Source organism: Oryza glaberrima, chromosome 5 (genome assembly GCF_000147395.1).
Source record: "Oryza glaberrima chromosome 5, OglaRS2, whole genome shotgun sequence".
Classification (NCBI taxonomy): Eukaryota; Viridiplantae; Streptophyta; class Magnoliopsida; order Poales; family Poaceae; genus Oryza; species Oryza glaberrima.
In genome coordinates, this window is record NC_068330.1 from 24,324,870 (window position 1) to 24,346,597 (window position 21,728).

Genomic DNA, 21,728 nt, shown 5'->3' on the forward strand with positions numbered 1-21,728 from the left:
TACACTTCTCATCAAGTTTCAGTATCCAAGAAATTGTTTTTGAAGATACAGGATTGCACTGTTGCTGTCTACTGTTGTTACACTTGTCATCAAGTTTCATACTTTCAGTATCCAACAGAGAAAAATGAAGATACAGGATTGCAATGTTGCTGTCTTGAGCACAGTCGGATTCAGACAGGAAACATGGGAACAGGTCAAGGGTTATACACAGTCTTGCAGAAAGTTGCTTCCAGCTTGATCTAGTTGCAGTTGACTAGTAGTATATGAGAGAAGCAAATCGTGTATCCATGCATGATGCATGGATATGGATGCACAGGGCTTGTGAATTGTGATAGAGCTGTTCTTCGAGTGCTTGGACTGTTGGACTACAGGAGAAGAAGACTGTAAGGGCTTCCTGCACTTTCAGTTCTCTGTAGTGTTCCATCTCCATCAGCCGATGAATGTGGTCATTGGCGTACAATTACTGTATTGTGCATATAAGCTGCATATCTATCACTCTCACAAGTTTTATTTTTTGAAAAATCACAAGTATACATATGACATAATGACATGAGAAAACATGAAATTCGGTGAAAATTTACCAAAACTAAAGAGATGAAAAATGCTGCATTGTAAGAGCAGGTACAATAGTAGACTATTAGCCAGCTGTAAACATATTTTAATGAGATAAAAGATGATAGAGAAGAGCAGCGGGCTACAGATCTGTAGCTAGCTGCAGCACGGACTTCAAGACGCAATGTGTGTATGACAGGTGGGACCATATATTAATAGTATAGTAAGCAACTATTGTATGAATTGGCTATTAGATTTACTATAGATGAATTATAGTTGGTAGTGGGCTATACTACTAAACTTGCTCTAATAGGTAGGCTGCAGAATTATGTGAAGCCCTCGAGGCCTCGACTGCTTCAACTGTTGGACTAGGAAAAGAGAATGTAAGGCGCTACCTGCACTTTCAGTTCTCTGCAGGATCTCACAAGTTTTCTCTTTGAAAATTCAGAAGCATATATTTGAAGTCATGAGCACGAACAAACATGAAATTGGGTTCTGCCGAATTGTGCCAAGCATCGAAGTAGTGCGAGGTTCGAGAGGGCCCAAGTCAAACTGAAAAGATTCTTGGGCTCGGCCCAACAAGGTTGTCATCCACTCTTTGAGATCCGTGCGCTCGAGGAGGAGGATGATCGGACGGCTCAGGCCGCTCTCGGATTTGGATAGGCACGGCCGGCGTGTGGGGCCCACGCCGCGCCAGCGATCGCCACGCCACGCCGCCGTCGCACGCGGCGAGCACACGCGGCGCAACCGACTCGGTGGAGATCACTACAAGCGGAGTTCCGAGCAGAGCGGCTGCCTCTGCCTTTGCCTTGCCAGTGCTCGAGTTCGTCTCGCTCTCCGCATCCGCAACTAGGGTTTCCCCCCAAGCAAGTCGCAGATGGAGGCGCCGGCGATGGAGCCCGGCGAGATGGAAGCGATGCTCCGGGCGGCAGCGGAGTTCGCGTCCTACCCAGGCAATGGCCCCTCCTCGTCCTCCTTCATCTCATCTGGCTCTGGGCGAATCATTTTTTGGCCCGCACTAGCTTCTAGCTCACGAGTTACTCTTTTGGGGGGGGGGGGGGGGGGGGGGAGAGATCAGGGGATGGGGTTTTGGGTTGCGCGTAAGAGTCGATGGGATTAGCTTGCTTTGCATGTTGCTAGGTGGGAGCCTGCTTAGTAGGTGTTGCATATCACCGCAAACATCTGATTCCGCACTCCTGATCGCGCTTGCTTTCAGTAACTTTTGTAACTCATGCGTTAGGGTTGGATTATATTATGGCTTGCTGGTTTTGCAATGTTGCTGTAAATAGGGTTCCTCTCTTCAGTCCATTTGTGAATGACTGGTTTTTTTCCCCTGCTAATTACTCAGGTGGCGCGTATTAAAATTTTCAATTGGACTTGTTTGCATTTGGAGAAGGCACAATTTGTTTAGGCACTCAGTGCATTACTTCCTTTGTGGCAGGAGCGCATGGTGATGACACCGTGAGGCAGTTCCTGGAGCAATACCCTCTGCCCAAGCTGTTAGGGTAAACTGCTTGTTCCTCAAAATGAGTTCATGAAATTACAGCCGACCTGTTCAAGTCATCTATTTACATCTCTAGTCCCCACAAATGCTATGATGCTTATACTAGTTTGTTGTGCAAAATAATGAATTAGTTATCGAGTGGTCGTTTTAATTTTCGTCTTGGTCCTGTAGTGCATTGCAGAGTGAGGCTGATGTACCTGGGATGGATGAAACTATTGCCGCATGCTTGGACAAAGTATTTTCTTCGAGATATGGAGCATCATTTCTGCCAAGCTATGGTGTATGTGTGAAATAGTCTCTTTAATTTTTAAACCTGGCACATACACCTGTTAACCTTGGTCAATTGCTTGTGCTTCTTTGAAGCATATTCCAAAATGACCAACTACATTATTCTGTTTCTTTTTATTCCTTAAGTAATCTATAACTATATACATCTGTCTACCTGAAGTTCAACTTTTCAATTTGATAATTCAGGCATTTATTCAAGCTGGATTGCTTGCAAACTCGAAGAATACCAGACAACTAGCCTGCAAAGCTGTATGTCCTATTGTCCCTGAATATATATAAATATTTTGACTGCTGAGAATTCCTGTTGAAATAAACGTTTTCACATAATTCCTTTCAAATTCTTTACTAGGTGATACATCTTCTTGATAAGGCTGGAGATAGTGCTGTTGTTGTGGACACATTTGTTCAGCACAATCTATATCCTCTTCTGATGAACTGTTTAACTGAGGGGTAATTATTTTCGACATCACAAACTACATATAGCAAGTTCTGTTGGTTGGATGACACATGTTCTTGGAGATATACCTGTTATTAATTCTGTTTGCCTTTTGTAGAGATGAGGAGATTTCATCAATTTCTCTGGATGGCATAAAACGTTTAGCACAAATTCCTAAAGGCATTGTGAGTATAATCATGTTTTTGAATTGTTGAGTATATATTCCTTTAGTGCATTGTGGTTATCACTGTGGCTAATTTTTGCTTTGGCTTTTAGGAGATCATATTTCCACCAAATGGTCAAGGGTCTGTGCAACTCCACAAAGTGGCAGCTCAGTCATCGTCCATGGTATGACATCTTGATTCTGTTCTTGTCAAAGTTTTTTTTTTTTCTGAATTTATCAATACACATGTTTAAGTTGTGTTAATGTTCCTTGCTTCCTCTTCTTTGTAGGCACGAATTCGCATTCTATCACTGGTAGCTAAGCTCTTTGCTGTGTCAACCTATACTGCTACTGCCATTTACGACTCAAATCTTCTCAGCTTATTTGAGGATGAGATAAAAGATAGAGGAGACATGCTTAAAACCCTGAGTGCACTAGAGGTCCTCTATGAGGTAACAATATACTAGTATTTTTTGTGCAGTACTCCAGTTTGACTTTCATGGCTTGCTAAATGTTTGGCACTTTGGCTTGCATCCCTCAGTTTTCCTTGATACATGATAGTTTCCATCAACTTGGTTTCTAAGTAGATAGGCCCTTTTGCTTTTAGTTACTGAAAAAGCTTTACAATTGAAAGAAAGTACTTATGGCAAATTGGCTTATTTCTGGCTTTACGTCAATAGTGTGGTGGGATTCTTCTTTTCTCTTCATTTGCAAGAGCCTTGCATAAGTTGCATTGATAGTTGTAATTCATCATATGTTGAATGTCTGGATGAAACCAGACCAATGCCATTAGATCTTTATACTAAATGTACTTGTAATTTGACTAATCATTGGTTGTAATCTACGAGGTACTAACATTTTAAAATAAAAAAAAATATGCCTTATAAAAATCAACAGAGGGAGTACCTAGTTAAGCTGCAGCAAAATCCTCAGAATAGAAGCAGTGAGGAGAATATGGCTTTGGATGCCTTTTTTTCCCCCTTCCATTTTGGTGATCAAGATCAATGACTTGGAGATTCTGTTATATCTAAGGGTAGCTATATGTTTCGTTGTTGCAGCTAATAATGCATTGTGTTGTAATGCAGCTCGTGGAACACCCTCACAGCAATATCTTCTTGCTGAAGACTAATTTACTTCAACTCATGGTTGATGTGATCAAGTATTCCCCTAATGCTTCTGTAACTATGTTTTGTCTTGCAATTTTCATCCATTTGATTTTTTTTTTTGGTCATGTATAGCGATTCATCGGCTGATTCTATTGTACGGTCAAGGGCAACATTGATTAGTGGGAGGCTTCTTTCTTCAGCTGATGCTTTCATGACAATAGATCGAAACTGTAAGCAGGTTTATTTGCAGCTATCCAACTTCTATTCTACCAGATGTGCTAAAAATCTTTGCAGCTATGGAATTTCTGTTCTACCAGATGTGCTAAAATCTTTCCTTTTGAGCATTGAAGATTTTCGAATCCACAGTTTTTTAATCGCTATGATTTATACTGTTTCCTCCATTTATGACAACTTCGCATCATAATTTTTTTGTGGGGGTTTCTTTGAATTGTAATGAAACTGTACTAAATGGTATGTACATTAGTTGTTAACAGATCTTTCATGTGAAGTGTCGAGGAATGCTATTTGATAACCTATTTATTGGATTGTTCTTGGCACTTTTACTAGGATAATATTCGTGTTAATGCTATCAGGTATTTACAGTATTTTTTTTTAAAAAAATTACAGATAAGTTTCTTATCAAGATTTGTTCATGTTAGGTGTTGCAAATCTGCTTCTAGCTATAGACAAATTATTGAAGATGGAAGAAAGTCAAAATACAGATGAAACTGAGAGTGCATTGGAGGCCTTAGGTCTGATTGGTACAAGTAAGTTTATGCGTCCATTACCCTTCTGTTATACAATAATGAAATATTCATCAATTATTGGGGTGGGGTATTTACTAGAAACTTATGTCATCATCCTAACTAAGCGTACTGTTTATTTGGCTCTATTGGTATAACAGCATCTGCTGGAGCATGTTTGTTGCTCACAGATTCATCAAATGCTGCCAGACATGTGGTAGAGGCATCCTTTGGTCGGCAGGGTAGAGGTAAACAGCTGGTAAGTTGCCTGCCTAGTTTATTCTATTGCCACTCTTTTCAATCAAGTTACCAGAAATCGGTCCTCTAATGTGAGATTGTTTTATATGTTCAGGCTGCTTTGCATGCATTTGGAAGCATATCTGGTGTTGATCGGCAGGAAGACCAAATAAAACTGGATAATCAAGCGGAAGAACGCCTGAAGCGTTTTGTCTATACCACAGCAAGAAACAGTCCAAAACTGACACCTTTGGTTAGTAGTAACTTTATTTTTTTTTCCATTCCATGTATCTTTACTTTATAGTTTTCCTTTCTTATTAGGTTTGTTTATATTGGTTCTTGCTTCATATTTTTACAGGCTCTTCTTCTGTCGGTGTTACAACAAGATCCAGACATAAGGATAACTGTAAGCAGCACATGCTTGTTGAAGTTAGAACCTGTTTGGAACACAGGAAGCATCCCAGATTTCAGCTGGGACTTAACTATTTCCCGTGGAACTCCTGTATTCCAAGCAGTTCTCTTAACTTATTTTATACTGAATATCTACTTCTATCCCCCAGTTGCTGACCCGTTATGAGTGAGAAAGTGAATTGCTGTCCCTTGATAGTGAGGCTATGCTAATTGCCTTTGGATGTCTGCAGGGTTACAGAGTAATATCTGGCCTTGTTGCCAGAGAATGGTGCCTAATGGAAATTTGTTCAAAGTTGGACATAATCAACCTTGTTACAGATCCCAAAATGGAGATGACAAAACTTGGTACGTACCTAGGAAGACTTATGAATTGCGATGATGCTGATGCAGTAAATTTAGCGCCTCCTTTTCTAGTTTTCCAGCCCAAGGGTGATACAGTATGATGTTTGCTTTAGTATTTGGAGAACTTTTGTACAACTGCTTTTGGAGTTGCTGACTGCTTAGAGTTGATCATGGTTTCAAGCTTAAGCAACTTCTTACTCCACTTTTAGCACTTAGCACCAGTTACTAATCAGAATTGCGCTTAGCAATGCAATGGAGTAGTGGCTCTTATTTACTATTGTGGTCGTGGACATACAGTTTTCTGTTTACCAAATGAAAAAAAGAGTAATGTTGGTTCATTTTTGTAGGCATGGAAGCACGGCATGATTGTTGTCTGGCGATCAGCAAGGCATTATCATCATCACATCTTCATGAACCAAGCCTTTCTGAACTCATTGGAAAGGTATCCTCGTAAATTCCATTGTTTTCTGATCTTGCTGTTGGATTGTGAATAGTGAGGTGCTGACCACCAAGGAAAACATCTTGTGACAGTTGAATGAAGCGGTTAAAAGGGGTCCTTATCTTTCTGAGAGGAAGCGTGTGGAGCCACAGCCGGTGGTTGTCCCGGCAGAGAGGTTTTAACTCTTTACCTGAAGCACAGGCCGTCTAACCTTTGCAACCCAGAGAAAACTGAGGATGCCTATGCAGCTGGCTTTTTGTATATGGTTAACCAAAAATAGAGATGATGGATGTACCACCTGTGTTCCTGGTGCGCTAAACATGTCTTTGACGACCGAAGATACTGTTATTTCAGCTAAGTAATATAATTCAGTGGATGCTGTTGGGAACGAGGATGATTGCTGATGCCAAACTGCCAAACCGTCTCACATTCTCAGTTCTCACCATTGCCAGTAAAAAGGATCCCATCTCTTGCACTTGCAGTGAAAATAATCATACATAAAACTTTTTGAGCTGCATGCCTAAGGAAACCAATTTCAACAACTATATATACTCCTAGTTTTGCTAGAATCTAAGTGCAAACCAAAACAATTGTCTGCTGTGTAGTGTACTGATATAGTCTAGTTCATACATCCAATAGCATACCTGACTTCTAGCGTGCGCAATGCCGCAATCTGTACAGTATACGCTGAGCTGAGCTGACCTGTTGTGTAGCATTCCTGACTACTCGCGTGCGCAATGCCACAATCTGTACAGTATACACTGAGCTGAACTGACCTGTACTAGGGGTGAAATCGGGTTGGGTTGGGTCGGATCTCACCCTTCTCATATCCTAACCCACATTTTATAAACGGAATCGGGTTGAATACGGATAGTGTCGAATACGGATATAAGATCGGATAATATCGGGCAAAAATATGGGACGAATACGTACAAAAAAATGGATATGTACACTATCGGTTACCAATACTTATTCGGATATCAAGTCGAAGCAACAATCATAAATACCACATAGACAATAAGCATTCAACAATCCTATATACCCATAATGCGATTATATTAAGCCATTAGGGGCTTAGGAAACATGTACCTCACAGCCACAAGCTTAAAGTAGGCATCATCCAAAATGTCACCATTCATATTAGTACGAATACATAGTACCATAATCTTGCTCAGAACAATAGTCTTGCCAAGCATATCACTCAGGGGCGGGCTCAGAGTTTTAAGGTTGGGTATTCAAAATAAAGAGGGAAAAAAATTTCTACACTAAAAAATGATAATAATTGGTTTATATAATATCACATTAGTAGTTGTATATAATATATAACATATATAACACAAAATTGAGCATAAGTTCATGTATATAGAATTTTTGGTTGGGTAAAATGGAGTGAATCAATTGTGCTAATGGGCCAATAAAGAAGAGGGAGGACACGGTTGGATGGTTTCTTTGCTTGATGGGCTGTTTGATGTCTTTTTTTTTAAATTTTTTGAATACACATATAAAATACATAGTATATATATCTTTTTTTTTGCCAAAATTCTTGGGTATTCATATGGGTATATATACTTTACCAAAATTCTTGATAAAATTCAAGTCTCAAGCGTGGACTATTGAAGTGGGCTGCCAGGATTCTAACTCGAGACCTTTGGCTCTGATACTGTATTAAGTTGTATGCATCAACTAGTTATACTTAAAAGCCTAAGCTGATAGGGAAAGACGAGCAATTCACTTTATACACTCTAACAATTTGAATACCCTTGAATTGTTGTAGACTTGTAGGCCCGCCCCTGATATCACTTATCAGTACACTATGTCATCATAATATCGCTCACAACATAAGCCTTGCCAACTAGGAAACATATCACAAATTCACAAGTACCAGCGCCGCTTAAATCATCAGTTGTTTTCAGCCTCAACACTATTCGCTACCTGATGATTTAACGGCCAATGAAGCGAGAAGTTTGCTAGGATGGAGGGAGAGGCAACACGGGCACCGGTGCAGGCCGTGCAGCAGAGGTGGCGACGAGCGCCGTCGCGACGAGCACTGGCGATGGCGACGGGCTCAAGCTGCACGATGCAGGTCAACAACGCAGGTGGCGTAGCCGGCGTAGTGGCGAGGGTGGCGCAGCCGGCATGGATGCGTGGTGGCGCCTGGCGCAGGTGACGTTGGCGCAGCCTGCGCAAGGGCATGGCAGGCCAGCGGGCAGCGGCGGCGGAAATCCCCTCACGCACGGGCGCACGCCGCACGGCCTCACACCTCTCTCTCTGACTCTCGATCTCCCTCAATCTCTCTCCTATTTCTTAGGGTTAGAGCATCTCCAACAGTCTCTCTAAATTCGACTCTCCAGATGTCTATTTAGCTAATTTTCCATTTCATTTGTCAAGTCAAATTCATTGTTTACTCCAACAGCCTCTCCATCTATCCTCTTTATTTTGAGTTTATGACAGGTGACAGCGGGACCCATGTGTTAGCCCTCTATACCCATTCTTCTTCCTCTTTCTCTCCCTCTTCCTCCTTTTCTCACTCTTCCTCTCCCGAATCCACGCCGCCCAGTCAAATCCACGCGGGACGGCAGCGGACGGTGACGGCAGTCGCGGCTGGCTCTGGGATGGCGAGGACGGCGGCGGCGGTCGCAGTTGGCTCTGGGACGGCGGCGGTGGTCGCAGCTGGCTTAGGGGACGGCGCGGACGGCGGCAGCGGTCGCGGCTGGCTCAGGGGACAGCGCGGACGGCGGCGGCGGTTGCGGCTGGGGACGGCGCGGACGACGGCGACAGTCGCGGCTGGGGACGGCACGGCCGACGACGGCAGTCGCGGCTGGCTCCAGTGTCTCTCTCCTCTGTGCCATCGCCGTTCACGAGCAGCGCCGTCGACGCCTTCTTGCTCTAGCCAGGAGAGGGAGAGATGGTGCGGGAGGGGGAGTGGTGGGGCCCACGAATAGCCAGGCAAAGAGACTCTCCAAGTTTGGCCAGTGAGAGGTGCGATTGGGCCATCCAGATGGCTTGGCTAACCGGATGGAGAGGCTGTTGGAGGATATTTTCCTCTCATATTTGCTAAAATTTAGCTTGGCCACCTATTTGGCCATTCTATTGAAGTTGCTCTTAGTATTGGCCTATTGGGCCAGTGGGTTGATGGGCTGGTGGCGCCTGGTGGCTAGTGGTTGGCCGTTTGGGCTGGCTAGCCTCAAGCCTGTACGGCTGTAACATATAATACTGGTACTATCCGTATATATAATCGGGTAATATTCGTATTTTTCCCGGATAATCCGTATCCGTCAGATACTGCGCTCTCGAACCCGTTCTCATATCCTCCAAAAAAAACCCATATTCGAACCCTATATCCATATAAAGTTTCGGGTACCCGAATTTCTGACCCGAATTTGTCCCAAAATAATACGGCCAGGCGGGCGGTTGGGAAATACCCGCCCCGTTTTCACCCCTACCTGTACCGTACACAACATCACAAACAAGCCAAAAAAGATGCACACACCGTGCAGTTCTCAACTTCAGGTAGTCCATTTGCGCGATGAGCAGCGAGTAGACCTTGAGTGCAACTTTGCCACCATAACCGACGCACATGCCACTTGCTTCCAAGATTATTAGGGTTCCAACTAATTACAAAAAAAATATTGTTGGAGCCATGCCGTGAGAACCTTCCACCCGTCAAGTCACGAAGTCGGACGCCGAAGGATGTGACCCGCACAAATGCCGAAGGCAAGCAGCAAGTAGCTTCGCCAGGCCAACAAGGTGAAACTTTGCCACCATAACCGACTCACACGCCACTTGCTTCCAAGATTACCAGGGTTCCAACTAATTGCAAAAAAATATTATTGGAGCCATGTCATGAGAACCTTCGACCGGACTCTTGAAACACCCGTCAAGTCACGAAGTCGGACGCCGAAGGATGTGACCCGCACAAATGCCGAAGGCAAGCGGCAAGTAACTTCGCTAGGCCAATGACAAGCGTCTTCACCAAGCATGCAACAAAGGGGCATCGAATGGCGAAGAAGGACAAATTCCTCGGTGGGGCCTTCACACTGGAAGCCCAACAAATGGCCCAACAAGGACCCTTTAGGGCCCATGGGCCTGTAGGATGGGCCATAAGACGATTATTACCCCTATAAATGTCCCTATTATAAGGGTAGTTAAGTTAATTCCCGAGTGAACAGTAACCCTAGCCCCTGGGTTGTAAGCCTGCACAGCTATAAATAGACCCCAAAGGGTGTGTAATTGGGGATCCAATTTTTAAGAAATACATTTTTACCACTATATAAATCAACACATTTTTATTGCTTTATATTCCACCTTGTGAGTGAAGCCTACCTTTCGGTAGACGTTTTAGTCCATCAACAACAAATATGTCAATGTGTTATTCCTAATTAGTACCTTTGAAACATCCTCCTAGCTAACTTCTTTAAAACATCATCCTAGCTAATTCTACTACTTTATAAAGAACACACCAACTCAAATAGAAAGTGTCCATTATTTGTTACAACAGTTAGCCATCGCTTCTCCATCTAAGTACATTACTAAAATCCTGCATAAAGATATTAATTATATGATGTACATCTAAAAAAGAAATATTAAGAAAAAGATCACAATAACCTTATTTTAGCAACATACAATTGAAATTAGGTCAAAAACTTAACTTGGCATACGGTATTAACAATAATTACATTATGGTAAATATACATTTTTCAATTGCTCATATAAATAAACTATGAGACACACATCCAATCAACTTGTAACTGTCCACACATATAAAACCACAATTCTGTAAGCATTATTTATTATAAAAATATGAGTTAAGTTAAATATAAGTTAAGGTTATTACTGTTTACAAAACTGAAAGAATATTATATATAACTTTTCAAACGGAGTTTATACTAAATGTTTCACCACATTGTAAATAGATTTAAAGTAATCCCTACCACTGTATATATAGTCAGCTAAATGTTTGTCATGATTCATATTGGTAAGTAGGTCGGTTCTTATCTCATACAAATCTCTTATCTCATACAAATCTTCTACGTCTACGTTAAGTTTTCTTGTTAAGCAAATTGAAAACACTAAAAATCCTCGAAATAAAGTTTTTCTGTTTATTAAGTTTTATTTTTAAGGAAATTGAAAACCCTAACAATCATCGAAAGAAAGTTTTTTCTGTTCAAATTTATCCATCCACACATTGAAAGCAAGAAATAGTAACCAACCTCAAGTTAAGTTACCCACCAGATTCTTAATGACATGATTTTTTTTTCATTGTCATCCATCCAACAGATAAATTCTTGATCATGTTGTAATCGCAACAGAGTTTTTCATGACTAGCTTTAAATCTGCTGCAAATCCATCCGCTTTAGAAAACTCTAAAAAACCCAACATCGTTTAAATTACTAATTGCTTTCTTAAATGTATAGTCAATCATACCAACTCCAAGAATTCTCACTATTTTTCTTCTAAGCAAATATTTTCTTTCTTATTATTTATATAACATATTTTGTTCTTAAAAGTACTGCTAACACATATGATCAGATGCCTGCCAAAAGTATTACTCAGTAAAAATAATGGAAGTTTAAGAAGAATGCGCAGGACTAGAGTGTTTATAGGTGTGATGCAGGTTGAAGTATGAAATGTTAGTATTGAATCCTTCACACTCCGACAAATCCAGTGGCGCAGGCCTAAATACTGCAATGCCTAAATACACATGATTATCTTGTAAATTCGAAAGTAAATCTTGCGCATGCACTTTGTAAATAAATAAAGATAGTTTTCAGCATAGCTTATATCAGTAACTGGAGTAAAAATCAAGTTTCCTCATATTGCCATATGTTAGTAACAATTAAGCTTCTCTATATTAAAACTTAATTAATTATGTGCTAGTTAAGTATTTATGACAAATATGCTAGTTGAGAGAAAATGGTAGAATTGTCTCTAAATTTTAATAAACCAATTAAGTCATTTGCCTAGTACTGGATTAGTAGATCTCATTTGTGTGATTTTTTCTAGATTTATGTTGTATACTTTAATGTTCTCATTTGCGTGATTTTCTCTATATTTGTATTTTGTTTCGAAGAACACGTTGCTAGCGTAAATTTTATTATTTGCGTTCTTTTCTCTATATTACTCTATATTCTAAAGAACATGTCAAAACTCCTCCCTTTATTTCTTTTGAGATATATATTTTGTTTTACAAGAAGAGATTTATATTGTGTTTCACAAACATGATTGGTTAAAATATCACCGAAGATTTGCATCGATTTAAGTTACACATTTTATCGATTTATTCCTAGAAAGATGAAATATTCCACGACCGTGTCTCCTTGTGGGTGCACCATTCAAACCCTAGAACAAAAAACATATAGGAGATCTCGATTCAACCCCTTATTCAACAAATTTGTGAACTACATAAATAACTAATCATGCGCTTGCAACTAGCCATCGATTGGATGATCTCGTCTTCTCTTCAACCCTCAACCATGCCGGTGTCTTCTCTCTCTCCTTCCATTGAACCAGTTACATCCTAGAACAAGAATGAAGTGAAGGTAAAGAAGAAATGAGACACGATCTTTGATTTTCTTTTTCATCAGTACGGATCATATTGAACGCTAAATCAACGAAGTATATATGATTTATGTTTTTTTTCTCTATAACGAAACTGATAAATGGAGCTAGCAGGTATTCAATTCACATGAAATGCCCATATTTCACTAGTTAATTATTCCATTGCTATCGTATTACAATAATTTTATTTCTTATCTTGCCCCTTTATTAATCAACGGTTCAGCTCCTTCTCTAAGTAACTCGCAAACACTGTAAAAGGCCTCCTGTTATACTGTTGGGAACAAGGATGATTGCTGATGCCAAATTACCAAACCGTCTCACATTCTCAACATTGCCAGTAAAAATGATCCCATCTCAGGGCAATACCAGAGGTGAGAAATAATCGTACATAACCTTTTGAGCTGCATGCCTAAGGAAACCAATTTCAACAACTGTGTATGCTCCTAGTTTTGCTAGAATCCAAGTGCAAACCAAAACAATTGCCTGCTGGTAGTGTACTGCTCTACTCTGTGGTTTATACATACAAATAGTATACCTGACTACTAGCGTGTGCCCAATCTGTACAAGTATACGCTGAGCTGAGCCGACCTTACCTGTACTGTACTGTACTGTACACAACAGCATCACAAACGAGCCAAAAAGATGCACACACCGTGCAGTTCTTCTCAACAGTCACTCAGGGTAGTCTAGCACCTCCGCGATGAGCAGCGAGTACTTGACCTTGAGTGCAACTTTGCCGCCTTCGATGCAGAGCTTCGCGCCGGTGACCACCCAGTACCCCGGCAAGTCGGCGGGGCCCCTCATCACCTCCGTTGTGTCGACGTACCTCGCCATCCTCTGCACCGGGAGAGGCACCGGCGGGCCCTTGGGGAAGATGGCGGAGTTCACCTCCACCTTCTCCCCCACCGGCTGCTGCTGCTGCATCATCTGCGCGGAGCCACCGGCACCGGCGGCGGACAGCCGCGCGCTGAACAATGCCGACAGCGAGCCCGACTTGCGTGACACGACGAACGGGCCATCCCACTCCGACCGCCGGATCTTGGTGGATGCCACGCCGGAGAAGCCCAGCCGCAGGAAGAGCACCTTCTTGAGGCACGTCTCCTGCACCTCCAGCCACGCCCTCGTCACGATCGCCGCGCAGTCGTCGATCCGCGCGCCGTTGTACTGCACCGGCGCCGTGCACACGTGCGACAGCAGCGGCGACTTGATGGGCTCGATGTAGTCGCGCTCCCTCACGGTGGCGTCCTCCGCCGACGCCACCTCGCCGGCGATCGTGATCGTGCCCGGCGTCGCTGACAAATGCTGTAGGTGAACGCCCAGCCGGTTGTTCTTCTTGCCTTCCAGGAACAGCCGAATGCCGGTCACCGGACGATTCCCAGAATCAGCCTGCAGGAAACAAAACGGAACACACTGTGAGCTGAGTTCTACTACAAACAACATGGAATCAAACTGACGAATTTCACTAATGCAGAATGCCGGTATTGATTGTTACCTTGGCAGTGGTGACATGAAGCTTAGGACCCATGAGAGTAAACTGAAGAGATGGCAGGCTGTTCTTCTTCTTTCTCGGGCCCAAAGCCAGAGGGAGCTCCCCAAACTCTGGAGCCCATTGTCGTGGCACCTGGAATTCCAGAAATTGATGGAGTTCCTCTATTGGAGGTTTGTCTGAATTTACCAGCAGAAAACAGACAGATAATTAGACTTGTAACCTGAGTAATTTAGCTATGTCAGTACTTGAGATACGATGTGATCCTTGAACTGGCATGGTTTTGTTTGTCACCAGCAGTAACTAACAAAGTGCTTACATCTGAGGTAGAGGTTCACTGCATGATTCAGGAACCCGCAGCCTCGAACACCAGTGAGCAGAGAAGTAATCGGCACAAAAGCCATAGAGATGACGTCCGGTGAACCGCTGATCGTCGAAAGCCATTTACTGTGGCCTTGGCCATTATCAACGCCCCCTCTTCTGATGTGGATACTGACGATGTCCTGTGAAACGAAAGGACATGCGACCAAACAAATTAATCATGGCTCTCTCATTAATTTCCTGCTGTTGGAGTGATAAATCACGCAATGAACATCGTCAGTACATGTGTGATTGCCTTACATCTTTGTGTGACACGACTGATGGTCTGAACAACCGCCAAGCAGCAGATCCAGGACCCAATAATAAACTCCCCTGCACAACATCACAGCAATTAGCAAGGCTACTTACAATCATTAATGGCGCCTGTATCTTCAGAAACCGAATCATGGGTTATGAAAGTCCAATACAGTAATTCTGAAGCTTCTAAGAAAGCTAATTTTGAAGCCATATAATGTTAGAGTAGAGAGCTCACGTTTAATCCCAGCAAGAACTTGTCGTCTCTTGCAGTTAAACTTTCAGGTGAATCCTGAGCGAGCTTGTCGTCGGAGAGTTTCTTGAGCCGAGACTGCACATCGCTCTGTGTGAGATTGGATCCCTTGAGCTGCTTGATGCAGACCACATCCTTCCCTCCCATCTTCACCCCGGCGATGACGTGCGTCCCGTACTTGTCGATGAATCTGAACAGAAAATTCGGCAGCGACCATGTCAGTACACTAGAGTCAGTGGCCACTGGGGTAGCAGCAAACGCGACGAACGCCGGGAGCGCGGCGCGCGACGGGGGAAGGCGTACTGACTCCGCGAGAGCAGCGGGGTCCCAGAAGGGCGGGACGTCGCGCTTGACGCGGTCGAGCAGGGCGAGGTGCGCGCGGGGGGCCTCGACGGCGTAGAGCTCGACGAAGCGGCCGTCGAAGCAGAGGCTCCCCGTGGCGGCTGCGTCCTTGTGCCAGCACCCGCGGTAGTCGAACATGGCGTTGAACGCGCCCGACGGGATCTTCCCCGCCACCGACATCGTCTGGTTCACCTGCTCCGCCATCTGCGAACCGCCATGGCAGGGAAACCACCCAACACAACAAAACTCTCAAGCTCAATTCCGAGTGAACTGAAAGGGATCACCCGATCGAACACCTGTGAGGCACTGTCGTTACCTGAGCGAAGGAGAGGACGTCGGAGCGGAACCGGGTGCGCTCCCCCTTGTCGGCGACGATCCCCACCGGCACGCCCCCCACGACGGCTCCCCCGGGGAGGACCAGCTCCCGTCTCGCCGCGCCGCTCGGCCCGTCGATGTCCACCAGCCTCCCGCCCGCCTTGACGCGGCTGAGGCGGAGGTCGCTCGTGAGGTCGTACCCGCACCCGATCGCGCCCACCGCCGCCTCCGCCGCAGCCTGCGCCGTCATCATCCCACCACCACCACCATCTCCCATGAAACCCAACACCCTCATCATCACCACCACCACCACCGAGTCGTCCGCGTCGCGCTATAAACGGCGTGGCCCCGTCCCCCGCCACGCTAGTGCTAGTCCGTCCGTCGTCTTCGCGAGGGCGAGGTCGTTGTGTTTGTGTGTGTGTGTGTGGCAGCGAAAGCTACCCGCGGGGAGGAGGAGGAGGAGGAGGACGAGGCGAACGATAGCGACGGCCGAGTCAAGGAGGCCTCCGGTGGTGGCTGCCGGGCGGGGACGGGACGTCGTCGTCAGTGGAGTGACGTGCGGCGTGGGTGCGGCCATTGACGCGGTCGCGAGGGGAGGAGTGAGGTGGGGCTAGTCGCTTTCGCTTGTGAATGATTGGACAGCGAGCGGGAGAGGAGACGACGGGGTTTGGGTTGGGTTTGGGTTGGCTGGCCTGGCTGCCGGTCGGAGTCAACCGACGCGAAGGGGAAGTTTGGGAGGAAACGGGGCCAAAAGAAAAAAAAAAAGGAGGGTAAAACCGCACCAATTTTTACATTTTGGTCCTTTTTGAAAACTTATTTTACAAATAAACCCCTAAAAAAACTTAAACCGGAAATGGTCCTTTTTGGGACGCCAGAGTGGCTGGCGCCGTACTCCAACATGGCGGCGCCAGCCACACTGGCGCCGTGCCCGTGCCACCGTGGCAGTAGGGCTGTCGTGGAGGTGCTGACTAGGCCGAAGGGGGCGCCAGTCAGAGTGGCGCTGCCCCTCATACCACGGCGCCAGCATGGCTGGCGCGCCACTCCTCTGCGGGCCCCACCAACTTTCTCCCCCCCTCAAAATTTTCGCCAAGTCTGTTCTGCCTCCGGGCAACGGCTGGCGCCCCCCCCAGACCGTGGCGCCAGGGTGGCTGGCGCCGCCCTCCTCCTCCCATCGAAGCCCTTCTGCCTCCGGGCCTCGGTTGGCGCCGCCCTCATGGACCACGGCGCCAGGGTAGCTGGCGCCGCCCTCGCCCCAGCCTGAAACCCTTCTGCTTCGCGGCACTGGCTGGCGCCGCCCTCCCCAACCGCGGCGCCAGGGTGGTTGGCGCCGCCCTCTGCCTCCCTGCAAATTGAAGATCCATATTGCACAAATGTACCAATTCACAGTTCGCAATTCAAATCACAATTCACATATTCGTACAGACTAAAACAAGTTCCAATTGCACAAATCACAATGCCAAAAGTTCATCACATAGTCCATCACATATTCCACACATCAAATAATGCCAAAAGTCCATCACATATCCCACACATCAAACAATGCCAAAAGTCCATCCTATATTCCACACATGAAACAATGTCAAAAGTCCATCACATAGTCCTCACATAGTCCATCACATTTTATATCACATAGTGCACCACATATGTCATACTACCAACCAATAGATTAACTTCATACAAATCACTTCTTCCGTTGGCGCCGAATTGCTTGCGAGCCCGGAGTGTACCTACATTTGAAAATCCAATGTTTAAAACATTTTAAAAACAAAATAAGGGAAATCAAATAACATTTGAGAATGGTAAGCTCATTTTACTTCTTTTTCGCTGCCCAAGTGGATCGCAAGTTGTATTGCGTGGGTTGTGTCCCTTGAGGCGCGTCGGGAAGCTGCGACATGTCTATCTCCTCGGCGTCTGGTGCGACGTAGTCCTCATCCTCCTCGTCCTCGTCGTCATCGTCGTCGCTAGGTGGAGCCAGCGCCTTCCCCTTTCCCCTCCCTTGCAGAATGCGTGACGACGACGAGCCACCAACTCCTTCACGCTCTTCTATCCTGATGGAGTGTCGAGCAGTACTTGGACGCGCGGATTGAGGTAGTGGTGGTGGTAGTCTCCGCGGTTGGTACACGTCGTCCAATCCAACCGACCTGCAACCTAATCTTGCTGCAAGTTTCCGGCACCTTTGACGAACTTTCTGCATTTAAAAAAAAAAGAAGTTTGTTAGGCATAACTCAAGTAATGCAAAGTGCTAAATAAATTTTACCTCTAAAACGTTGCGGAGTGTGTTCTCCGTGTCCTCACCACCCCTCGGAGCTTGGAGGGCATGCCCCATTTCATTCACACTCCTGAGGAGCTCTCTCGACTGAAAGCGTGAGAAGATATATGTTAGGGTCTAGGGTGCAAATGGAAGTAACTTTGACAAATGCAAGAAAACTTACGACTCTGTCTCTAAGTGAGGCGTGCTCCATTTGATATCCAACTCTAGTCCGGACATCATAGGGATTCTGCCCCTCATCGGAGTCGCGGTCATCCTCTATGTCGGCTTCCGTCCAAGTAGGGCGGAGGAACAGTCTATATGTCCTATGCAGCCAACGAAGGTACTATGAGAAAAGATGATTTTGGTGTATAGTCTCAATGTACCTGTCGTTCCTTCCGTCTAACCTCCATTCATCAATGTATCTATTATGCTCTAGCCCCCAGTCTTTCACCTTCTTTGTTCTCACCCTGTTATACCTAGACAAGTAGAAGGTGATGAAACAATAGTGAGCATCGATAAGGGTTAAATGGTACAAAATTGAACATTGACAATGAAAGCAAACAAAGATAAGAAATATTTACTTGTGTAATTCAGCTCTAGTTGAGATGTCCTCAACCGGCCAGTCTTGTTTCTTCCCAAACTGTCGCATGACACGGTGCGGAAGGTGGTACTCAACTGCCCAGAAACAAATCAATGGGCACTAGTACATGAAGTAGTTAGAGTCTCGATTGCACATCGAGTTCAGGGTCAGGCTTGAAGCCTTATTTGTGTGGTATGGTAACCACTCAATCTGTAAAAGTTGAAGAGATGTCGTTGGTTAGTATCTCAATTAAAGAAGTAAATGTCTAACTAGAAGTGATATTGGAAGTACTTACATAACGCTCTTCTTTGTTCTCACCCTTTTCATCTCCCTCGCTGCATCCACATCATCAGTACCGCAATGTCTCTTTAATGGTCCTGCCTCCCATAAATCATTTCCAAGCAAAGGTCTCTTCTTCTCTCCTTCCCCCTCCAAGTCTTCTCGTACCAACTCAGTCTTACTTGCACCCTCTCCACGACAAGAATAATATGTCACAAAATTCTTCTCAACATAATGATAAGAAAGAGATTTGTTTAGATCCAAATTTTCTACGGTACGAACTAACTTTGATGCAAACACCTCTAGAGATCTAAACTGAGACTCTTTTACCAAATCAAAGTAAACTTCCCATTCCAACTGACCTATCACATTTAATATATACTTATGCCCTTGACCAACATCGTATCTCCCATAAAAACGAATCTCCACATTATCCTCGGTCCATCCAAGAACTTCTTTCACTCGTGACCTTAGTTCATCTAGAGTTGGGTGGGTGGGAAACAAAATGGTCTTCAATGACATATCCTCAAACTCAACATGTGCACCAACATAAGGTTCCACCACTCTACCACCGTAGTAAACACGAACAAGTCTATCCATCTACACCAAAAAATCAAATGTAACTTTACAACAAAAATTAAATCTTCATTCCTAAACGTAGTCCAAACCGACATATTATAACCAATGCATAACTTAAATTGTCCCAAAGCTACTACTCCAAAAAAATATTTAATCCACCTACAACTATCAACAAGTTTACTAGTGCATTACACATCGAAATATTACAAATACTCCGTCATACAACCCAACCTAGTTCTAGTTAACTATAATCAATTTATATAATGCAACCAAAATTTTCTCACCTTCATATAATTAATGGTTAAAAGTTTAACCTATAGACTATAGCATCAAGTCCATCAAATTAAAATTAATTTCATGCCTCAACCATAATTTTTCATCCATCCATCCAACCAAACCATCCGAAAATAACATTACCACATATATGTTTAAAAAAATCGTGACACCAATGAGTACATTGCAAACATGTAGCACTACAACAAGCCAATCCTAAGAACAAATGCTAAAAATCACAAATTTGGGTAAAAAAGGGGTTCTAGGGTTACCCACCGATCTACAAATTCAACCAATAAAAACGAAAAAAAAGAGGGGTGAATGAAGGAGTCTACCTTTCTCTTCGATTTCCACAAAAAATCCTGCGAAAAACGAGTTCAAATGGAGTGGATTTGAGGTGGGGAGGTGAGGGGGAGAGCTGCTGCTGCTCAGCTCGGGCTAGTGCTTGGGCGAAAATGGGAGTGGGGAGGAGATAGGTGGTGGGGCTCACGGGGTTTAAGGGGTCGGCCCACAGAGGAGGGGCGCGCCAGCCATGCTGGCGCCGTGGTATGAGGGGCGGCGCCAGTGTGGCTGGCGCCCCTATTCTGCCCAGTCAGCACCTCCACGATAGCCCTAGTGCCACGGTGGCACGGGCACGGCGCCAGTGTGGCTGGCGCCGCCATGTTGGGGTACGGCGCCAGCCACTCTGGCGCCCCAAAAAGGACCATTTCCGGTTTAAGTTTTTCCAGGGGTCTATTTGTAAAATAAGTTTTCAAAAAGGACCAAAATGTAAAAATTTCAGGGTAAAACAGCGCGTTGGGCGAGGGCGAGGGGTTTATGCGTGCATCGGCGCGGTCCAGTCCAGGGGCCGTGAGGCAGACGGGGTCAGGTTGGAATGGAATGTGGTGGATGTTGTCACGTCCATGCGATGCGATTGTGTTTCTGCCTCGCCACATGGCGTGCACGTTGGATTGGCGTAGAGATGGGCGCGGTTCTATGATATATCTCTCTCTCTCTCTCTCTCTTCTTTCTTTCTTTCTAGTACCTCCACCCAAATCAGATGTTGTTTAACTTTTTCTTATAACGTTTAACCATTCACCTAAATTAGATGATATTAATTCACACTAGTCGACTAAAAAAAAAGAAGGCATATATCAACCTGAATATGCTTTAGTTTTAAAAACCTGAGCCGTCCTTGACGGAGAGTCGGACACAAACGAGTAGAATTGTTATTACTTCCACTCCTAAAATATGAAAGATTTTTAATGGATGGAACACATTATAGTATTATGAATCTTGATAGACTCTCTATCTAAATTCTTCGTAGTATTAAGATGTGTCTCATCTATCCAATATCCTTTTTATTTTGGAAGGGAGCGAGTACAAACTTACCATTACAATTAACAAAGATAGGATGGACTAACGGGCTGATATAGTTTGGGCTAGGCTTCGGGCCAGCCCACTACGCGTTGGGCCCAATAAAAAAATATACTAGCTTTCACCACAGGGAAAATTAGGGCTTAGATGATGCTGAAACCGTTGTCTGTATGTATATTACTCCCGTTTCATCATATTATAATCAGTTTTGAGTTTTCTCTAGTCAAAACTTTTTAAATTTAAATAAATCTATAAAAAAATTTGACAACATCTACAACACCAAAATTAGTTTCTTTAAAACTAAAATTTAATATCTTGATTTGTTTTGTATCGAAAATGTCACTATATATTTTCTATAAACTTGATCAAACTTAAACAGGTTTAACTAAAAAAATATCAAAACGACTTACATACGCATGTGCGCCTCTTTAACATATGAAAAGAAAAGGAACACGGAGGCTAACGGTAAATTTCTTCTCTCTCACTAAATTATCATGCAAAGACCAAAAGCATCTGCGTGTGCGTCGCTGGCTGAACCTCCTAATTTCTGTGCTCCTAAAGAACCGTCAAGCTTCTAACAAATGTTGTTGCTTTAAAACACTACATACTCGTACGGTGAA

The 21,728-nt window shown here is 44.2% G+C and overlaps 2 protein-coding genes across 3 annotated transcripts; one reads left to right on the forward strand and one right to left on the reverse strand.

The window, feature by feature from the left end:
* Positions 1–1,262: 1,262 nt before the first annotated feature.
* On the forward strand, positions 1,263–6,612 carry LOC127774649 (uncharacterized). The gene is made up of 17 exons (XM_052300928.1): positions 1,263–1,505; positions 1,994–2,057; positions 2,228–2,336; positions 2,531–2,593; positions 2,694–2,794; positions 2,899–2,965; positions 3,057–3,128; positions 3,234–3,395; positions 4,029–4,102; positions 4,182–4,279; positions 4,709–4,816; positions 4,954–5,051; positions 5,145–5,282; positions 5,388–5,435; positions 5,671–5,785; positions 6,130–6,224; positions 6,314–6,612. Exons 1-17 carry the CDS (start codon positions 1,430–1,432, stop codon positions 6,401–6,403), a joined length of 1,578 nt encoding a protein of 525 aa, XP_052156888.1. The 5' UTR covers positions 1,263–1,429; the 3' UTR covers positions 6,404–6,612.
* A 5,767-nt stretch (positions 6,613–12,379) lies between these two features.
* LOC127772666 (MACPF domain-containing protein NSL1-like) lies at positions 12,380–16,436 on the reverse strand. 2 transcript variants are annotated; one of them, XR_008017437.1, is made up of 8 exons: positions 15,792–16,436; positions 15,441–15,679; positions 15,119–15,323; positions 14,887–14,958; positions 14,585–14,768; positions 14,272–14,444; positions 13,373–14,165; positions 12,380–12,738 (listed from the first exon to the last, which is right to left on the reverse strand). XR_008017437.1 is itself a non-coding variant. In XM_052298619.1 (7 exons), the coding sequence occupies exons 1-7, from the start codon at positions 16,086–16,088 to the stop codon at positions 13,452–13,454; spliced, it is 1,884 nt and encodes a 627-aa protein (XP_052154579.1). In that variant the 5' UTR covers positions 16,089–16,435; the 3' UTR covers positions 13,070–13,451. The 2 variants fall into 2 exon arrangements, 1 of the variants encoding a protein (XP_052154579.1); XM_052298619.1 differs by lacking the exon at positions 12,380–12,738 and having other exon boundaries at positions 13,070–14,165; positions 15,792–16,435.
* Positions 16,437–21,728: the final 5,292 nt, after the last annotated feature.

What these genes read in the sequence shown, in the direction of transcription:
- LOC127772666 (XM_052298619.1), bottom strand. Translation starts at nt 16,088, where the DNA reads ATGATGAGGGTGTTGGGTTTCATGGGAGATGGTGGTGGTGGTGGGATG. An exon ending in ACGTCCTCTCCTTCGCTCAG is followed by an intron (nt 15,680 to 15,791) that starts GTAACGACAGTG and finishes GGCGGTTCGCAG; the next exon opens with ATGGCGGAGCAGGTGAACCA. An exon ending in AGTGAACCTCTACCTCAGAT is followed by an intron (nt 14,445 to 14,584) that starts GTAAGCACTTTG and finishes TGGTAAATTCAG; the next exon opens with ACAAACCTCCAATAGAGGAA.
- LOC127774649 (XM_052300928.1), top strand. Translation starts at nt 1,430, where the DNA reads ATGGAGGCGCCGGCGATGGAGCCCGGCGAGATGGAAGCGATGCTCCGG. An exon ending in CATGACAATAGATCGAAACT is followed by an intron (nt 4,280 to 4,708) that starts GTAAGCAGGTTT and finishes TGTTCATGTTAG; the next exon opens with GTGTTGCAAATCTGCTTCTA. An exon ending in GTCCAAAACTGACACCTTTG is followed by an intron (nt 5,283 to 5,387) that starts GTTAGTAGTAAC and finishes ATATTTTTACAG; the next exon opens with GCTCTTCTTCTGTCGGTGTT.